General features: G+C 41.2%; 1 protein-coding gene across 1 annotated transcript; it reads right to left on the reverse strand.

The window, feature by feature from the left end:
• Positions 1 to 2,620: 2,620 nt before the first annotated feature.
• serinc2 (serine incorporator 2) lies at positions 2,621 to 17,233 on the reverse strand. Its single transcript, XM_061741201.1, has 10 exons — positions 17,104 to 17,233; positions 9,838 to 9,999; positions 8,894 to 9,078; positions 8,661 to 8,740; positions 8,090 to 8,227; positions 7,528 to 7,697; positions 6,425 to 6,515; positions 6,163 to 6,322; positions 3,355 to 3,570; positions 2,621 to 3,273 (listed from the first exon to the last, which is right to left on the reverse strand). The coding sequence occupies exons 1-10, from the start codon at positions 17,140 to 17,142 to the stop codon at positions 3,147 to 3,149; spliced, it is 1,368 nt and encodes a 455-aa protein (XP_061597185.1). The 5' UTR covers positions 17,143 to 17,233; the 3' UTR covers positions 2,621 to 3,146.
• Positions 17,234 to 18,762: the final 1,529 nt, after the last annotated feature.

The following is an 18,762-nucleotide window of genomic DNA, read 5'->3' on the forward strand; positions in this document are numbered from 1 at the left end:
GGTGTTGTTCTGAGGTTATTATTAGACGAAGAGTAATACCCGCTGCATTCATATGATTTAGACAGACTAAATGTTTTAAAGGAGGAAGTTTGGCACCTGAACACATCAGGTTTGTGTTCACACTGGCTTATTTCTATCTTGTGTCTGGATTTTAGGAAAACAGGATTAAATGGGACAATCTTGTTCAGCAATCAACTTAACTATCTCTCATAAAACTAAAGTATATGTATACAGATGTGATGATGTGCCTTGTTGTTGTACAGCATGAGTCACTGTCTCAAAGATTGAATGTATCAACAGCCATTGTTTGCATAGTGTGGGTTTAACGTTGACATCATTGCACCAAAAGAAAAAAGCACTATCATCAAATCTGATTTAAAAAACAGAGGAATGTGTGGAGATGAGCTCAGCGTGAAGAAAACCCCATTTTACATGGACCTTCTGTAGGTATTTGCCAAAGTATGTTTTCTGGAGTGTCACGCAGGTGATCGGTTCCATGCAGCACTTATTCAGCTGGACGGCAGTCTCTTACACCCAAACTCCACTTTATCAAGAAATAACACAAGTTTACTTACAAAAGCATCTTTGCATCATTGCTGGAGTACAGACAAAATAGCAAGTAACAGTATGTTACCCCCTTGAAACGAAATAGTTTGGTGCATTCATTTGCTATGTCACCTTAATTGTGTCTTGCCGCTTTTAATGTTGATGCAAAGCACTTTGACTTACCTTGTGTTGAATTGTGCTAAACAAATAAACTTGCCTTGCCTTTAACTTAATGAAGACATAACCATCACACTGAGACACCAGTTAAACATTCAGTGCTTGAAGAAAAAGTAAGTGAACCTACAGAGCAACTAATGTGGAGTCCAACGAATGTGGTTCAGAGCTACTTGGACTGATAATACACATTTGAAGTTTGCTGTTAATGAGAAGCATCTTCTAACTTGAAAACAAAAAAGATCTGACGAGATGAGATCAGGAAAAGTTGATCTTGGTGAAGCGTGAAAGGGATACACAGTTCAAGAACCCGTCTCGAAACGCAGAAGCTTCATTACTGCCGTTATTCTTCCATGAAGATTAAGCAGTTAATATTTATTGGAAGGTTCAATTCATTGTGTTCAATGAAGGAATGAGTGATTGTGGAAGTTTGGCATTATGGCTTCAACATGAAGGATCCAGGTTCAGATCAATGCTGGTTAGGAAAATGGAACATTCATTTTCTCCAAGTCAAGTTAGTTCTACTCATCCATCTTTGACAGATCTTGGTCACTAATTAACTCACTAAGTAATTAACATCTGACTGAAAATAAAACTCTGAGGCTCGGGGGTTGACAAAGAAAGAAAGAAGTATTTATTGAAGATAGGAGGGACCACTAGCAGATACAGTCTCACAGGCAGCTTCCCCTGAGTCAACGTATACACCGGCTGGTTATACAAACGCCTCATGGGTTTGGTCTTCAGGATTATGGTCAAAGTGACATAAGATCATTGTAATCAGTGAGTTACCTCATAAAACTTGGGACTTTTGGACAAAAACAGCTTTACAGACTGTAAATAAACCATACTCTTCAATATGTCAAATGTTTGTTTGGTGGTTTTCAGAGGTTGAATCATGTAAAAAGGACTTTATGAAGCGCAGACTTGACAGTGAAAGCAGAACAGGATGGTCTGTGCAATAGTTTACCACCAGAGGAGCTCTGGTGTTCCTCCTCAGCGGTGAAGTCAAGTCTGGACCTCTGCCAGGTCCAAACATGACTTCACCGCTGAGGAAGAACATGGTTGTTCCTCTTCAGCTGGAGCTGACCTCACCAACCACAAGCACATTCCTCCTGCATTATTGCTTCACTGGGGAATTCTTCACAATAAATCCCATTTCAGCAGGATCATGTGACTAATGGAGGGGGGGGGGAAGAAGCTGGGGACACCTGTTCCCAGATTCTATACAAATCAGAGACTACACTTAGAAAGAGAAGGACTTGAAAAGGCACGTTTGGACAATAGCAGACAACAGCACCACCTGCAGGACAGATTCAATCCTTCCAAAGGAGGCCTGTTAGAGATTCCTGCTTGAAAATGACATCCCTAATTTAAAATGAGTGCATTTGAATAATTCTTTATAAAAATAAAAGCAAGACATGTGAGAACACAGCAGTGTACAAATATGTTTACATGAAAAAAAGTGCATCTCTCTTTGGATCAGGGGAAGACCTGAACACCTCTCACCATTAACTCCACCAAGCTGGACTGGTCTGCTGATTGTTTGAAGAGGAATGTTCAGACCCGATTTGGTTTGATACGTCAATAAAAATGGGACTGAGAGTGATTGATACCTACACGCAATTTTTACAGTCATAGATGACGGGGAGTTTGTTCTCCTTTAATGAGGACAAAGAAAAGACCTGAGGGATCAGGAGATGGTTTAGTCTCTCATCGAAGATTACGATGTATCATAACAGTCTGCGATTAAAATTGAGTTTGATGTGTCACAGAGACTTGGGACTGAATGAGTCTAATGGAGTGTTTGTTTCACTGGAACAGGATTCATGAGCTCAGAGTTGGACTGTAGAAAGTAAAGAGTTTTTTACGTGTTCACTGATCCGCTGGATGACTCTTCAAGCTTAGAATTCACCACAAAGCAACTTGGTGAATATAATCACTTAAATGGTTCCTCTGAACTGCTAAAGTGTGAAATATGATAAAGTATTTGATACAAAACTAGAGACCTGGATAAACATACAGTGAAGAGTAGTAATGGCACAACTGGCAAAAGTAGATCCCAGATATAACAAAAACAGCAACGTGGGATATAAAGAACAATAACAGCTTGAGCTTGGAACGATCATTTCAGATTAACTTCATCTTCTTCTACTGAGGTGTGTAGTGCTCTGAGGCATTTCAGTAACTGAAGTTTAAAATGAAAATGACCAGAGGTGAGCATTTGGAATGTGATCAAAGTTAAACCATCCCCTTTCTGCAAAGACACAAACTTCCCCCGCACAGAAACAAACATTTATAGAACTAGATACCTTCTGTAAAGCATATTACCATTTTCAAATAGAGTTGTAGGAATCTGAATGGTGAAAGCGGAATGATTTCAGGCTGAAGCGGGTTTTAACGCAGGTGCTGGAGGGACTTCAGCATGTTCAGTTGAAGTCTCGGTCCGGCAGCACCAGCGGAGCCACCAGGGTCCACAGGTACAGGGCCAGGCCGATCCAGCTGGAGCTGATCTTCACCCACACGGCGGGCATGGCGTCTAGGTCCGTGTTGGGCCTGCCGGGTCAGAGGAGGAGTCTGTCAGAGGAGAGTGGTGTGGAGGGAGTCCACAAAGAGCAGCGACGGTCAGACACTTACTTGTACCAGTTGGTGAGGGTCATCATGATGTAGAGAGAAGCCAGCAGGAGGCTGAAGTGGAAGAAGGAGTAGCTGTAGGTCACGCCCTCTTCTTCGTTGTCCACGGCACGATGAACCCCGTCTTCTCCAGACGCTCCATCGTAGTCGGTGGTCAGATCCCGGCCTTCCTCAGTCTGCATGAGTTTATTCACCTGAGCGTTGTTGGAGGAGCGGATGCTGGGGAGCGCAACAAGGAAACGTGACCAAACTGCACAGATTAACAACTAATCAATTCAACTTAAAACCACGACTTGAAATAGTTAAATAAAAAAGGCTGCAGTTATAGAGGGTATGCATTGACGTCACTTTCCCACTGGACCACGTCCCATTACTCGCACTGAGTGGCAAAAACAGCTGCAACTAGTGGAGAAGACGGGATAACAGACGATTATGGGCTTAAATTAAAGACAGTTGGACTTGACAGTGACCCGTACAGTTACCCCAAGAACCAGTGGTCCATGGACATTAATATTTGGCCACGAATCCAGTTTCCTGATATTTATATGTACTTAATTTCTACGCCGGGGAAATACACGAAGCAAAGCTTGAAGGCATACAAAAGTCTTGACGCTTGGTCCGACTTCAAGGCAGGATTTGTTGGCGAAATTAAAGTGATGAGGAAACCGAACTTTATGATTCGACCGTTTAACGTTAGCTACCCAAAAATCCAACATTACCTGATACAAAATAGGAACCGCAAATCCACGTTTCGGTGTCTGGAATCCAGTTGTTTCTGCGAATTGCAGCGATCCATTTGTCTCTCTTAAGCTTATTTTTCGGCAGTCTGTAAAACGATAACTCCGATTTCTTGCTAAATCTATGAGTACAGTCGATCGCACAACAGCTCTTTCCCATTTTAGATGTTTTCCAGTTGCTCAAACTGAAAGTCTACACTGCCACTCAGTCTTTCTGACACTCAGTCTTTCTGCCACTCAGTGGGCGAAACCCGCCGTGAAGTTGCATCTGTGACGTCATGCGCATTCCCTCAATTATACTATGCATCATTTAACACGTGTGACAAAGGCTTTGAGCATCGTGTGTGAGCGTCAGGCCCAGCTACGAGAAGCACTATCTCCTGGCCTACTAGCAGGGCTGCACAAGCTCTTTTGGCTCTTTTTTCTTTGAATTGAGAGCGTATTGTCAAGGCAACAACAGCCCTCGGGTGGGTTGAGGAGCATTTGAGAAATGCAGAATTATTTTCAATCGGCAAAAAGATTGTAATTTTTACACAATTAATTGTGCAGTCCTACACACTACTCATGAAAACAGCACCAGTTCAGACATGTGGTAGCAGAACATTTAACTGTAATCTTCAGGGAACAGATGAACAATCAGTCCCAAAGAAACACAGGACTTCTGTTGGAAGGAAGGATTTTAGATAGTAACCCAAAGGACTAACTTTTTCTATCTTGATATTGATGCCTGGGGTCTGGGTATTAATCATTACATATTACTGAATAAAAGACTAAAGGTATCAAGCTTGACGTTAACATTTCTTTCCAAACAACACATAACCTCCCAAAAACAAAATAATAGATATAAATGCAATTTACTCGTTGCAATAAACACAAACATGCAACAGAAACAACCAACTATGCACCATTTGAAATCAAAAGTTGAATAAAAACTGTCCCAGCTGAAACTGAACATACATAAACACAAACTCAACGCACGGATGGATCAGTTTAAGGCCACGTTTACACATAGCCGGGTATTTACAAAAACTGATATTTTCCCCTCTACGTTTTCAAAAATATCCTCGTTTACACGAACCCACATGAAAACGCTGTAAAAACGCATGAAATCGCCGCGTACCCTACGCCGCAGGCTCTGCGTTGGTGTAACGTGGAACCATAAATCAGCCTTGACTGCCAGTTACTTCCAAGATGGAACGAGAGTCTTTTGTTTGGAGTGACAGAGAAGTGGAGTTACTTTTAAGTGTGACTTTAGAATTTAAAACAGGTAAAATAAAAGAAAATATTGACGGTGGCCAAACTAATTGTAAACACAGGTCGTACAAATGATGCTGGTGACGTTTCTGTTGCATAATGTGACGTTCTGAGCCTGAAATCTCCGTTTTCCTCCGTTTTCCTCCGTTAACAAGCAAACGTGAAAAGGTTTTTGAAAATCTCCACTTTGGCCGGAGTTTTCAGAAATGATCGTTTATGGGGGCTTTGAGCTCCGTTTTCGTGTAAACGAACGGCCAAAACGCATGAAAACGCCTCAGTTTTTGCTCCGTGTAAACGGGGCTTAAGTTTCCGATCAGTGATCTGCACATTTTTGCCAATGTCGGAATCAGAACCCGACACCAATGTGGGATTGGTGCATCCATCATTTGGGATTTAATAACATGCAGATCCTGCTTAGAACTATTGTTCCATCTAATGCAACAGGAATTTCACCGACATTATGACACCTTACACTGTTGTGCTTCTGCTCTTAATCTAACAAAAGCTTGTTACTCTTGAACATTTCACAGCTGACCTTTTTTGGATTGTTGTTTTTGTGGTAGCTTCTCATTCAGAGTAATGCCTAAATCAAGTTTTGTTGAGTGGATGAATGAAGGTGAAATGTTGCAGTGAGAAGGATCTGAACGTCAGCGACTGCACTCCAGCTGAAGGAAACTTGGCAGCTTTTAGAAATCCCTTCCCTCCCGGTTAAACAAATACAACCAATGTCTGTTTACATTTCAAAATAAAATCTTCTGTAAGCTGCCATTTATGCCATTATCAACTGAAGTTTCCTTCTTTTGTAACATTAATAAAATACCTGGCGTAAAGCGTGCAGAACACGAAAATGATCAAGCCCATGATGCCCTGTGCATCCCACCACTGCACGTTTTGTGGGGGAGCAGGAGTAGCAGGACCTGGTGCTGGAGTGGGACTGTTCGGCTGGACCAGACTCAGCAGACTGGGGTTACAATGCCGGTCTGAGGACAGAAAACATCTCAACATGTCACATGACACTCATTTCAGCCGCCGTTGATGTGCTACTAAAGCCAGGGTGGATGAACCTCAGTCACTGGACTTACTGGGGTTGTTGGTCATGGCCGACCAGGTGATATACATGGTGTAGAGGGAGATGAGGGAGGCCTGCAGCAGGCCGGAGCTGGGCTGAGCTTCCTGTGGAGAGATTGACTCAGTTATAGAGGGAATGCATTGACGTCACCACCCCACTGGACCACGCCCCATTACTCACACTGAGGGGCAAAAACAGCTGCAGTAGTGGAGAAGACGGGATAACAGACGATTATCAGCTTAAATTAAAGGCAGTTGGACTTGACAGTGACCTGTACAGTTACCCCAAGAACCAGTGGTCCATGGACATTAATATTTGGCCACGAATCCAGTTTCCTGATATTTATATGTACTTCATTTCTACGCCGGGGAAATACACGAAGCAAAGCTTGAAGGCATACAAAAGACTTGACGCTTGGTCTTACTTCAAGGCAGGATTTATTGGAGAAATTAAAGTGATGAGGACACCGAACTTTATGATTTGACCGTTTAACGTTAGCTACCCAAAAATCCAACATTACCTGATACAAAATGGGAACCGCAAATCCACGTTTCGGTGCCTGGAATCCAGTTGTTTCTGCGAATGTCAGCGATCCATTTGTCTCTCTTAAGCTTATTTTTCGGCAGTCTGTAAAACGATAACTCCGATTTCTAGCTAAATCTATGAATACAGTCGATCGCACAACAGCTCTTTCCCATTTTAGATGTTTTTTCAGTTGCTCAAACTGAAAGTTTACGCTGCCACTCTTTCTGCCACTCAGTGGGCGAAACCCGCTGTGAAGTCGCATCTGTGACGTCATGCACATTCCCTCTATTTACTTCAAACACAATCTTTCACTACAGAGTAAATACAATGCTTTTGTGCTAATGCAATGTACATTTTCAGCACTGAATAATGAGAGAATATGTAAAAATTGAAGTTTAAGGAAAAAAACAACAACCCTAACCAATGAAGTCAACCTGAAGGAAAAAATAACACAGATACAACAGATACTGTTCCATATTAGCTGATATTCTCAATGTTGTCACCAATTGTTCTTTTAAAAAGTCATCAACACAGAGCAGGACTGGGAGACTAAATATTAACATTCAGGAGCTAAACATCCACCTGTGTTACCTGAACTTTTGGCAGAATGGACACGACGGACACGATGATGCAGAACAGGAAGTTGAGGCTGATGAAGACCTTGTGTTCGGTGCAGCCGTCAGGTTGAGTGTAAAACACGTAGAAGAGCACGACGGCAATGAAAGCCAGGATATAGTGGATGCCGGTGAAGGAGAGCAGAGCTGTGACACACACACACGCACAATAATCCACTTAAATGATTCAATATTTAACAATAGATATTTCCTAAATTAGATGAATTGATTGGAAAGAAAAAAACCCATTGGGGTTCAAACTGATCCTCAAAAACAGAAACTCCTAGTTGCATGGCTTTACAACTAATACATGGCTTATATTTGCTTGTGGAAAGAAAGAATCAGTATCCTCGTTTTCCCTTGAGCTAACGGCTAACACTAGGAAAAGGGTAATCGAGTAAATTCAAAAGTAAATAAGGTTTTTATACATACATTTTCAGTAAAGTACGAAAAAGTGGATTTTGTTTTCCATAATCTGTATGTAATACGTTTTTTTTGATAACTTTACTGGATTCAAAGTGAGCATGCCTTTCTTGTACCTGCAAACCAGCACTTGGAGTTTCCCTCTTCAGCCTTTTCCAGCCAGGACTGATTCCAGGAGTGAGCAAAGTCCACCAGGAGAATGAGCTGGATGATGATGAAGATGAAAGATCCCACTGCTCCAAAGTAGTACCACACTGAAAACATGCAGAAAATGGTTACAGACATGGTTTTACATTGCAGTCAGAAGTTTACCCACACAAAACAGAAATCGTTGAATGCTCAACAGAACACGTGGCGTTAAGGATCAAATGTGATCAGTTCTAGTTGTTATATAAGTCGAAGTTCAGTTCATCTCTGAATAGTGAACCTCAGAGTTTACTTCTAAAGCTTAAAAGTTCTCCCACATTGCTGTCAAAAATCACATATAGTGATGGTTACCATGCTCAAAATAATCACTATAACTCTAATTTCCAACCCAAACATTTTCAAATGTAAAGGAAGTGTGATGGACGATAATGATTTGAAACTGTTTGAATAAGAAAAGCTTAGTTTACGGTGGCACAGGTACCAAATAAACACACACAGCTGGTAAATAATACAGACAAAGACAAACATCTAAGTTCATACCTGTATTAAAAGTGCCATCTGGAATAAAGAAAGCTCCCACAGTGATGCCAACCAGCAACAGAAACTTGAAAAACCAGAAACTGAAAAAACAAAAGCAAAAAAACAATTGAATTATTCTCTGCTGCACATAAAAACAAAAATGCCCCTTTCCTCAGTGTAAGGACTTTTTTTAAGTGCAATGTCCATGTTTGACAAGCAGAGAGCGCTGTGCCAACATCAGCTGGAGCACAGACCCGTTCTGGATGGCGGCTCGGGGGTCCTTGCTGCTGCGCACTCGGATCATCAGGATGGAGAAGAGGAAGAAGAAGCAGGCCATGGAGAAGCACATTCGGTACACGGACTTGTAGCCCACGATGACGTCACAGTTCACCTTGTTTAAGCCAGGTAAGGTTGAGCCACCGTCACAGAAACCTGGAATCTGACAATGTGAAAGCAAGAGGAAATAACTTATCTAAAACAAACAAAGTGTGTCCACAAGACTGCTTCTTAAGATTTTGCCATCTTATAGTGGCCACGGTTACATGATGTTTTTTAATTCGGAATTCATTATTCTGAATTAAATCATTCAGACTAACTATTTTCCTTCGAGTTTACATGGAAATAATAATTCCGAATTGAGGTTTACATGGAAAACACGTTTGATCAGAAGTTACGTCTACCGGAAGACAACAAACAAACAAACTTAGCCGCTTAGCCACTAGAACTTTGAAAAGCTCACAATTTTTATGTTTCCTGCCATCTGTTCTTTTAATTATTTCCAGGTCCTCCAAGCTATTTATCAAATAAATCGTCTCTGCTCTTGAACACCGTTTACTGCGTGCTGCCATCTTGAAACTTTGTTTGGAAAACACGGCCAGTGCGGAATATAAGCGTCATGGTGACAGACGGGCAAGGGAACGAGCAGCGCAGAAAGACTGGAATTAATTTAAAGTGGAATGAGTGTATACATGATCGCGGAATTATTCTATTCAGATTTAAAATCGGAATAAACCAGCCACTTACTTTGGAATTAAGTTTAATTCAGAATGGCCATTTTCATTTGGAATTAGGTGTTTACATGGTAATTTTTAATCGGATTAGTTAAACTTCCCATGTAAACGCACTCAATATGTAGCTCATTTTAACTTTCCTCTTGGGGATGGCATGAGGGTTGAGGGAAGTGAATAACACTTTATACCTTTTTAAGGTGTTCCTCCATGCCAGGGAGAATCATGATGATGGACACCAGCGTCCCGAGCATCAGCATGAAGGAAAAGGCCAGCCGGCTGATTGTGGAGTTGTTGGTTGAAGGGCAGCATGAGGACAGGAGGCAGGATGCCGAGCCACACAAGCAGGATGCCTGGAGGAGGAACGAGAAAGGGAGTTATATGGATATTCAAACCGCTTCATGCTTTACCAAACTCGGGACAGGCGCTCCAGGATGTGGGATAATCAGGATAATGCATGCATGACTTATGAATACAGTTACTGGCAGAATAGACAAAAAAAAACATTCTGCATCTGCCACAAGGACAACCACGTCTGACTTTATTCTCCAAGCTATCAGTCGAGCAAAGACAATTATTTACGGTAGCTGTAATCATGCCTGTGACTGGAGCTGCCATCGGAACAAATCTCCTGGTCTGCGTTTCTTTTCAAGCGCAGTGAACCGGAAGACTGAGGACTCTTGCATGATTCAGAGGCCAGACTGCTGAGAACTCAGAGGTACTAATGACACTGGCTGAGATCAGCCATCCTTAACCTAATATGAGCGTGCACAAGCCCTGGGTACGACGCTGCAGCTGAAACCAGAACAATTCACTTTCCATGGCTCAACCATATTTTGACCTGGCAACACATTTCCCTTAAAATATCAACAACCCTCAAACAATTAAGACAAGAACCACAATTTATTTTACTCATTGAGGAATTTCCTCGGCCTCGAAGGCATTTTTAATTAAAGGAGCTGTATGTAAGAGCAATAATAAAACGAATCATAAAATGACCCCGATATGTCAACAGACATTTAAAAATCATGTTCATTTCAAATACTTATGTCACTGACAACAGCACTCAAGCCCGGATATTCCAGTTTAAAAAGAGGAGTTGCAGCCCTCAACTGATGTTTATGTTGTCATTTTTTGTTTTGGCCTGAAGCTCCACCCTCCACCTATCTCCCAATCACCAAGTCAGTATTGTTTCTGAAGCTCCACCCTCCACCTATCTCCCAATCACCAAGTCAGTATTGTTTCTGAAGCTCCACCCTACACCTATCTCCCAATCACCAAGTCAGTATTGTTTCGGCATCCGGGTTGCCAGCTCGGCTCTAATTATCGCAGCCATGGCAGCCTACGTTCCTGCTGCATTCTGCAGCCTACCTGGCAACCTCTGGTCGGGGGGAGGAGGGGGAGGGTACACGCCGCTCAACAATATTTTGAAAGTGACTGCAGTACCAGTTTTGGCCATTTCTTACAGACGGCTCCTTTAAAAAAATAAATTTAAAGCCCATGTTTTGCACGGATTATTTTTAGTGTGACAACACAAACATCCCTCCTTCCCTCATAAAGGGGTTTTTCTTGTCATTGTTTATGTTGTTGTTGGGCGTCATGTTCTGGTCTCTGGAAAGCGCCTAGAGAAAAGACGCGATATAAATAAAATTGAATTAAATTGAATTACTGGTACACGCATAGATATATATAATAAAGGCAACATTTATTTATTTATTTACATGCCTTTATTATGTACATCTATAGGTATGCATCCCCTATGAAGCAGAACAAGCCAACGGTGCACTTTTCGTAACGTGTGTGTACAGTTTTGCTGTATAGACGCCGGCGCAGAACCGAAAACAGTGACAGCAACGATGAGAAAACGCAGCAAAGCGAAAGTAAAGGCTGAATTATGCTTCTGCGTCAAAATGGCACCGTGCCTACGGCGTGTGGTTTGGGTCGACGCAGACCACACGCCGTCACCTGCGCCGTCACTGACGTGCACCTCCCGAAAATTGTAACTACGCGTCGAGGAGACGCAGACCACACGCAGACGAGAGGGCTGTGATTGGTTCACTTGGAAGCGAAGCATTTCCGGTTTCCGGTTTGAATCAGTAGTGAACTTCCAGGGCTCTTTTCTTCGTTTATATGTGATTTTTTTTGTTTTGGTTTTTTTCACAATAGTTGTCCTTATCTCTTTGATTTACTGTGACCGGAAAAAGTAGGATAAACCATTCAGAAAAAGATCGCTAACTAGCGGCCGCGGGGGGTACTGCACCGCGACCAAATGGAGTGACGGAGAAGGTGTGGTGGTGTTGGTGTGACGCAGAACCATATTTCAGCCTTAATAAGAGGACAAAACAGAAGATGGTGTGGAATCATTTTAAATTAAGAATGAATGTCACGGTCCACAGTCAAGCATTTCTGTTTAAATATATTGGTTCTGAATGTGAAGTTGAACCAATTAAAGGTAATTTAATTTATTTTTCAGTTTACTAGTTTGCACAATATGTAAATAGATGTCAATTTCTCTTATAAAGGAAACAAATTGGTTGATTTTTATTAAGTGATCTGTCTTGTTTTCTATGGTATATTTATAATTAGGCTTTAATTAAGCAAAAGTAAGTTTTATCCGATTACTCTATTAATCGTTGGAATATTCAATAACCAAAATATTCGATAGCTGCAGCCCTAGCGGTAACACAAGGTTTTTAAAAACACTACATTTGAAGCTCATAAAAAGCAAGGCTGCACATTGTAACATACAGACCTTTAATCCAATATTCTTTTTGTGTGTAAAAACATTTTATAATGTTTTGCAAATGCGACCATAGACAATCAATAAACATACACGCACTGCCCCCTCCATGCCACTACTTAATTACCAAAATGAAGAATCATGACACCCAAAAGAAAAATAAAATAAAATAAATGCACAATCCTAAGTAGCCTTAAGAGGGTAGGTTTCAGTCAGGTGTTGCAGATCATCAATCCATCATCAGCAGGTGTGCAGACCTTTACAAAAACTGTTTCCTGGGGCCTCATGAACAAAGAGTGCGGCGCACAAAAAACCTACGTACGCCACTTTCTACGCTCACAGTCGGATGTTCAAAAAGTGATTTGAACGTGGAAAGTTGCGGTCCTTCACACACACATCAAGTCTGGCGTACGCACTTTTCTGAGGTTTTGTCCGTTGGCGACACTCACTGGTGATGCAGTGAAGTGCAGAATATGAGGAAACGTGACGTCAACAATAAGTTCAGGACCACGCGTGAACAACACGACAGTCCCGACATCACCAGATAAGTTACACACGAGTGGAGCTGCAACAATCTCACAATCAACCGCATGATCTGAACAAACAACTAAAGGCAGGAGCTCAACGATGGAACCCGCAAATCCCGATGGCAGCTTTGGCTCCATTAGAGGAACCTGCTGATGCATCAGATCACACTGATCTGCTGGTCCAGGATGAAGACAGGATCATCTGCTGGTTTAGGTACCAACAGGATCCTTCTGGATCTCTGCCTTGAACTGGACCAGCTGCTCCGGTTCGGACCAACATGATGCTTTCAGCTGGAGCAGCTGACAGGTCCGACATCTCTCAGTCGCCGTATTGGACGCCTACTCGAGATAAAAGCCAGGTCCTAAAATATCCCATAACTGTGTCCGAACAGAAAAACATTAAAACCCATTTTGCAGCGAAGAACCGGTTCTGTAAAGTTGTCTTTTAAAATAAAACTAACATGTAACTGATGTGACTCAGCAATGAATGAATAAAGTTGTTATTGAATGTTTAGGCGACTTTCAGAGTCTTATATCGAGTCGGCTGCAGGACTCCAGAAAGTGTTTCTCCGGTGATGGAGGCCGGGACTCGGACCGGTCTCTCCTCCCGGTGATGGAGGCCGGGACTTTTTTATTTGCCCAGCTGACCTCCGGCAGGAGGGTCCCCCCTTATGATCCAGGTCCTGCTCAAGGTTTCTTCCCTCCGAAAGGGTAGTTTTTCCTTGCCACTGTTTGGCTTAAGGTTTTTGGCTTAAAGGGGACCTATTATGGCATCTAATCCCTATTTAAACAAGCCTTGAATGTCTTAAAAACAAGCTTTTGATTGTTTTTGCTAAATAAATTAGAAATTCAGCCTCTGAGCCATGTCTTTATCTTCCCATTCTCTAACCTCATTCTCTATGCAGGATTCTGAGTGGGCGGGGAGGCTGATAATGAGGCTCTGTGCTGATTGACTACGAAAAAATGGTGTAATCTCCAGCTGGCGGAGTTACCGTGTCCTAACACCATGTCATAACTGCATGCGATGCGAGCGAGCGTCAGCACCAACATCAATTTCATTGCTTTATTTTCTATTGGACTGTCCTAACTGGCCGCAGCGACGCAGCGCTGTGCAGCGCGGTGCGCCGTTTTGAGCTGGCTGTTTCCTGCCGCTCGCGTTGAAAGCCGGTTGAAAGCGCTGTAGGAAACAGTCATGGATGAGGAACGGCTGATCCAGTTAGTTGAAATGAGAAGTTATCTCTATGATACCTCCTCATTCACTACAAAAACCTCAATAAAGTGGCAGCTGGCTGGAGGGAGATGGACAGAGAGCGTCCGATGTCACGCAGTGCGATGCGATAGTCGGACGCTCGCATGCAGTTACACGGTTTTATAGTTGTGGGCGTGGTTTGCATTTTGGTTACGTAACGAAAATCAGCAGAATCTGAACGGCTCATAGAAGTCACATCAGACTGGATGGCTCATCCGGGCGGCTGTACAGACACTGCAGAATTTGGTTGCTTTCCTCCTTCTCTGAGTTGGCAGGCTGAGGGGAGACCACTTTATATATGTTAAAGCAAGAAAAAACGTGTTTTTCATAATAGGTCCCCTTTAAGGTTTTTCTCCCACTAGGGGAGTTTTTACCTGCGATTGTTTATGTTAGGTTTATGTAATAATTGCTTGGGGGTCATGTTCTGGTCCCTGGAAAGATCCTAGAGACAGCTTCTGTTGTAATAGAGGCTATATCACATGATGCTTTGCACTTCATTATTCCACGTGTTCGCACTGAGCTGGGAAAAAGAGCTTTTAAATTTGCTGCCCCCTTTGCTTGGAACTCCTTTCAGAAAGACTTGAAACTGACGGACCTGATATCCTTCAATGACTTTGGTTCGATCTTGAAGGACCAAAGCGTGAAAGCATTAGTGTCTCTGTACCTGATCGTAGTTATGTCTTCCTCAACATCTGCACTTTATATGATTGCTGTGGTTACCTACTGTTAACTGGCTGTGACCTCCTATGCACCTGCACTTTATAAGACATGGTTTTATCATTTTATTGCTACTTTGTTCCTCTGTTATTGTCTTGTATTCTGTCTTTTAACCTTGTGATTTTATTTGTTTTGACGTGCGCTACTGCCTTCCTGGCCAGGTCACCCTTGTGAAAGAGATCCTTGATCTCAATGGGCTACTACCTGGTTAAATAAAAAATAAAAAAAAAAATATATATATATATATATATATGTATATATATATATATATAACATTGAAAATTGAATTGAATTGGTGAAGTCATGGGGGAACTTAGCACCCACACGGCCCCGGTCAGAATTGAACCCAGGACTTTCTAGCTGTGAGATGGCTGCACTGCCAGCTGAGCCACCAATCTTTGACGGTTTCAACAGATGTGCGGGCTCTAAAGTGAGAAGTCAAAGTTTCTCGTTTTCTCTAGAAAAGTAAGCGTTAAATATGTGTCAATAAATGTCTTTATGCAGCGCTTTTATTAAGCAACTTTCAAGTTGTCTTCTTGTTTTTCTTTTTAATAAAAATAAACTAAAATCTGTGTTTAAAGTCGTTTTCCGTAGTCCATGGGAACTACAATCTGGCGGTGTTACATCGATTTCCGTGACCCATCGTACCTCGATGTACGATGGGTCACAATGTTTTGCCAAAAAGTGATTGGCTGCCAGAATCTGATTTCTTTACATTTCTTCTTACATTTCGCGCACAGCAGCCCGTTGAACGATAGCGCTAAAACGTCAGATTTTCAGATTTATGAACCTCAAGAATGAGATCAAATCATATTTAGGCAGAAACAACTTTTCATTAACTGCATTTGGCCTTCAATCAATTTTTGGCAGGTGAAAATGCCTATTTTGTGTTGTAATGGTCCTTTAAAAGAGTTAAAAGCAATCATGTGAGCTCTAGTGTTTATATTATGAAGCTCAAGAATGAGATCAAATATTTAGGTAGAAACCACCTTTAATTAACTGTATTTGGTCTTCAATCAATTTTTGGCAGGTAAAAAGACCCATTTTCAGGGGAGAAATGAGATTCTGGCAGGCAATCACTTTTTGGCACGACACCGGCTTGTGTGCACCCCTGTCAATAAATGTCTTTATGCAGCGCTTTTATTAAGCAACTTTCAAGTTGTCTTCTTGTTTTTCTTTTTAATAAAAATAAACTAAAATCTGTGTTTAAAGTCGTTTTCCTGAAGTCCATGGGAACTACAATCTTGCGGGGTTACATCGAATTCCGTGACCCATCGTACATCGTACGTGAAGCAGATAAAGCGGTACATGGTACGATGGGTCACGGAATTCGATGTAACACCTATTCTGCCAATTTCTGCTGCTTTGCCAAAAAATGCTACCTAATGGTTTTCTACCTTTGTAGAGCTACCATTTTACTGTGTTTTACTACCTAAACCACTTCCTTTTTCCCCAAGTGGTCCTTGTCGCTTGCCAGGCCGTCATTGTAAATAAGAATGTTCTTAATGACCTGCCTGGTTAAATAAAGGCGAATGACTGATTGACTATCAAATAAAGTTTTTTTTCCTCTTTATTGTATAATGTTCACAAAGTGTAATGCAATTCATGTCATGGGTAGTGTATTTTGAAGGATCAAATACTCAACATCCCATGTTATCAATTTTACATGGTGCAAGAAATGATGGGCGTGGCAAACAAACTTTGAAAATCGACTGTGCGCATGCGCAGAACCACAAAGTAGCATTTCTCGGCAGGGAGCAAGGATTGGCAGAACACCGTAAAAGCAGTTCCAACATTTACTTCTATTAATGTTTTACCAGAGCAAATGGAAACGATAAACAACCAGTTCGCCCGGTAATTAACGAAAACTGATAATAATGCAAGCCGAGCATTCAAAGCAACCCACATTCGTGGGTACGTTCACGTTATTTACGTTCACAAATACAGTAAAGTACAGTATGTCAGGAAAAAAAAACAATAAATGATCAACTATTTTGAATAATTATAATTCTACATATTCATTGACAAGGCTAAAATGACGTTTCGTGTATCATATTTCTGTGACAGTGTGTAGTGGGTAAAAGTGCGTAGTTTCAGTCATACTTGTGTCGACACCCTTTAGGGTCTGGCAAGCAAAACAACACAAAACACTTCTTTAAATTAGTCATTAGATATAACAAGGTGTTCATACACAAAAAACATTGAAACATTAACGTATACTCACACAACTTGCCAGGGAACCCAGTGCCAAACACGCACCCATTGTTAGTTAACTTCTTAGAAATCTGGGGGAAAATCGTCAACTATGAAGTGAAACTTCAGGAAGAAACAAACACAAAATGGCGACGTCAAGTTACTTGAAAGGAATAGACGGTTTCCCACTGCATCCTTCAAAATAAAACAACAGGACGATATCCTCCAGCCTCTTTCAAAATAAAAAAAGACAAATAGCCCTCAGCCCCTAGAAATCATGTAGGCAAACAAAAATCCTATGATGTTATTCTTTGGTTTCTGTAGTGAAACTGCAAGACAAACATTCTCATATGGAAACGGTAAAAAAAGTATAATACAGAGGGACTTCCGGCGTCTCAAGAACCTTCATGAGAAAATGAACTGGGTTCAGTGGAGCTAGAACCCAAACATTTGTTGTTTTGTCTTTTTGTTCTGGCATGACAAACTGTGTTACATATATTGTATGATTTGGTTTGATAGGATTAGTAATTACCCAGTGGATTCATGACTTCGTCTCCTGGAAAGACGAGTAATTGATAATACAGGATCAATACAGTAGCCAATACAGCATCAGTTGCGTATCAGAACTGCACTGAAAGTGTAATTCTTAAAAGGAGGTGAATTTAAGTAGTTTCAGCTTAGAATGAAATATGTTTGAACTTAAAAAAAAACTAAACAAAAAAACAACAATTACACTTTCAGTTCCAAGACACAGTTGATGTTGTACTCACCAAAACTTACAAAAATGTATTGAAAAAAATAACTGAAAAAAGAGCTAATTTAAGAATTTTATATGTATGAAAGTGTAATTATTGATTTTAGCCATTAAGCTTCATTGAGGACTATCTTGTGAGCCCCTACCTGGTGAACTGCTGACTTTCAGCGCACTGGGATTAATAGGAAGTGAACAGACTGTCCATAACAAGGTCTGAGTGAAGCCCAGCAGCCCCCATACATCTAAGACCATCTCAACACTTAATGTCTTATATATGTGAGCTTACCATATATCATTCTTAAATGCTTCCTTAAAAGCTACTGGTCATTAGATCAGGATTACAGGTCTGTGAGAGCAGTGGCTTGGAACTCTCCTTATTTTACATCTGTTCAGAATAGTATAGCTGACATTTGATAGTTGGCAATACCTACTAAGTACAAAGAGCCTTTATACATATACTGTATATATGTATATACAACTAACAAAGAGCATGTGCAATGTTTAGAGGTTATATCGTTAACACAGAACTTTTTTTTTTGTTAAATCTGAAATCCACACATCCAGTAAAAGACTTTCCCATCTGAGAATTATAGCAGCAATCACATTTCTAAAATGTTCCATAATTCTCTTTTCAGGAATCTTCATCTTTCATCATTGAGTTGGTGAAAGCCGCTATGCTCTGTTAGATAAAAAATGTGACAACAAAACAATCAGCTTGGTTTTTTAGCTGAACAACTGGGCAGATTTGAACTCTTGCTATGTCCGCGATAATATACAAATCCCCTTAAGAAAAGGTTCCTTCTCTTTTTACGTTGGTATATCGTTACCAATTTCCCCTAAAGTCAAGGAAACCCACTTTAAAATAGCATCAGCTATATATCCTGTTAATGATTTGTTACACAGAAGGTTCAAATTGGAAGTTAATCCTTGCATATT

Source organism: Cololabis saira, chromosome 15 (genome assembly GCF_033807715.1).
Source record: "Cololabis saira isolate AMF1-May2022 chromosome 15, fColSai1.1, whole genome shotgun sequence".
NCBI classification, from domain to species: Eukaryota; Metazoa; Chordata; class Actinopteri; order Beloniformes; family Belonidae; genus Cololabis; species Cololabis saira.

What these genes read in the sequence shown, in the direction of transcription:
- serinc2 (XM_061741201.1), bottom strand. Translation starts at nt 17,142, where the DNA reads ATGGGTGCGTGTTTGGCACTGGGTTCCCTGGCAAGTTGT. An exon ending in TGGGTTCCCTGGCAAGTTGT is followed by an intron (nt 10,000 to 17,103) that starts GTGAGTATACGT and finishes TTCCTCCTCCAG; the next exon opens with GCATCCTGCTTGTGTGGCTC. An exon ending in TTCTGCACGCTTTACGCCAG is followed by an intron (nt 3,571 to 6,162) that starts GTATTTTATTAA and finishes TGCGCTCCCCAG; the next exon opens with CATCCGCTCCTCCAACAACG.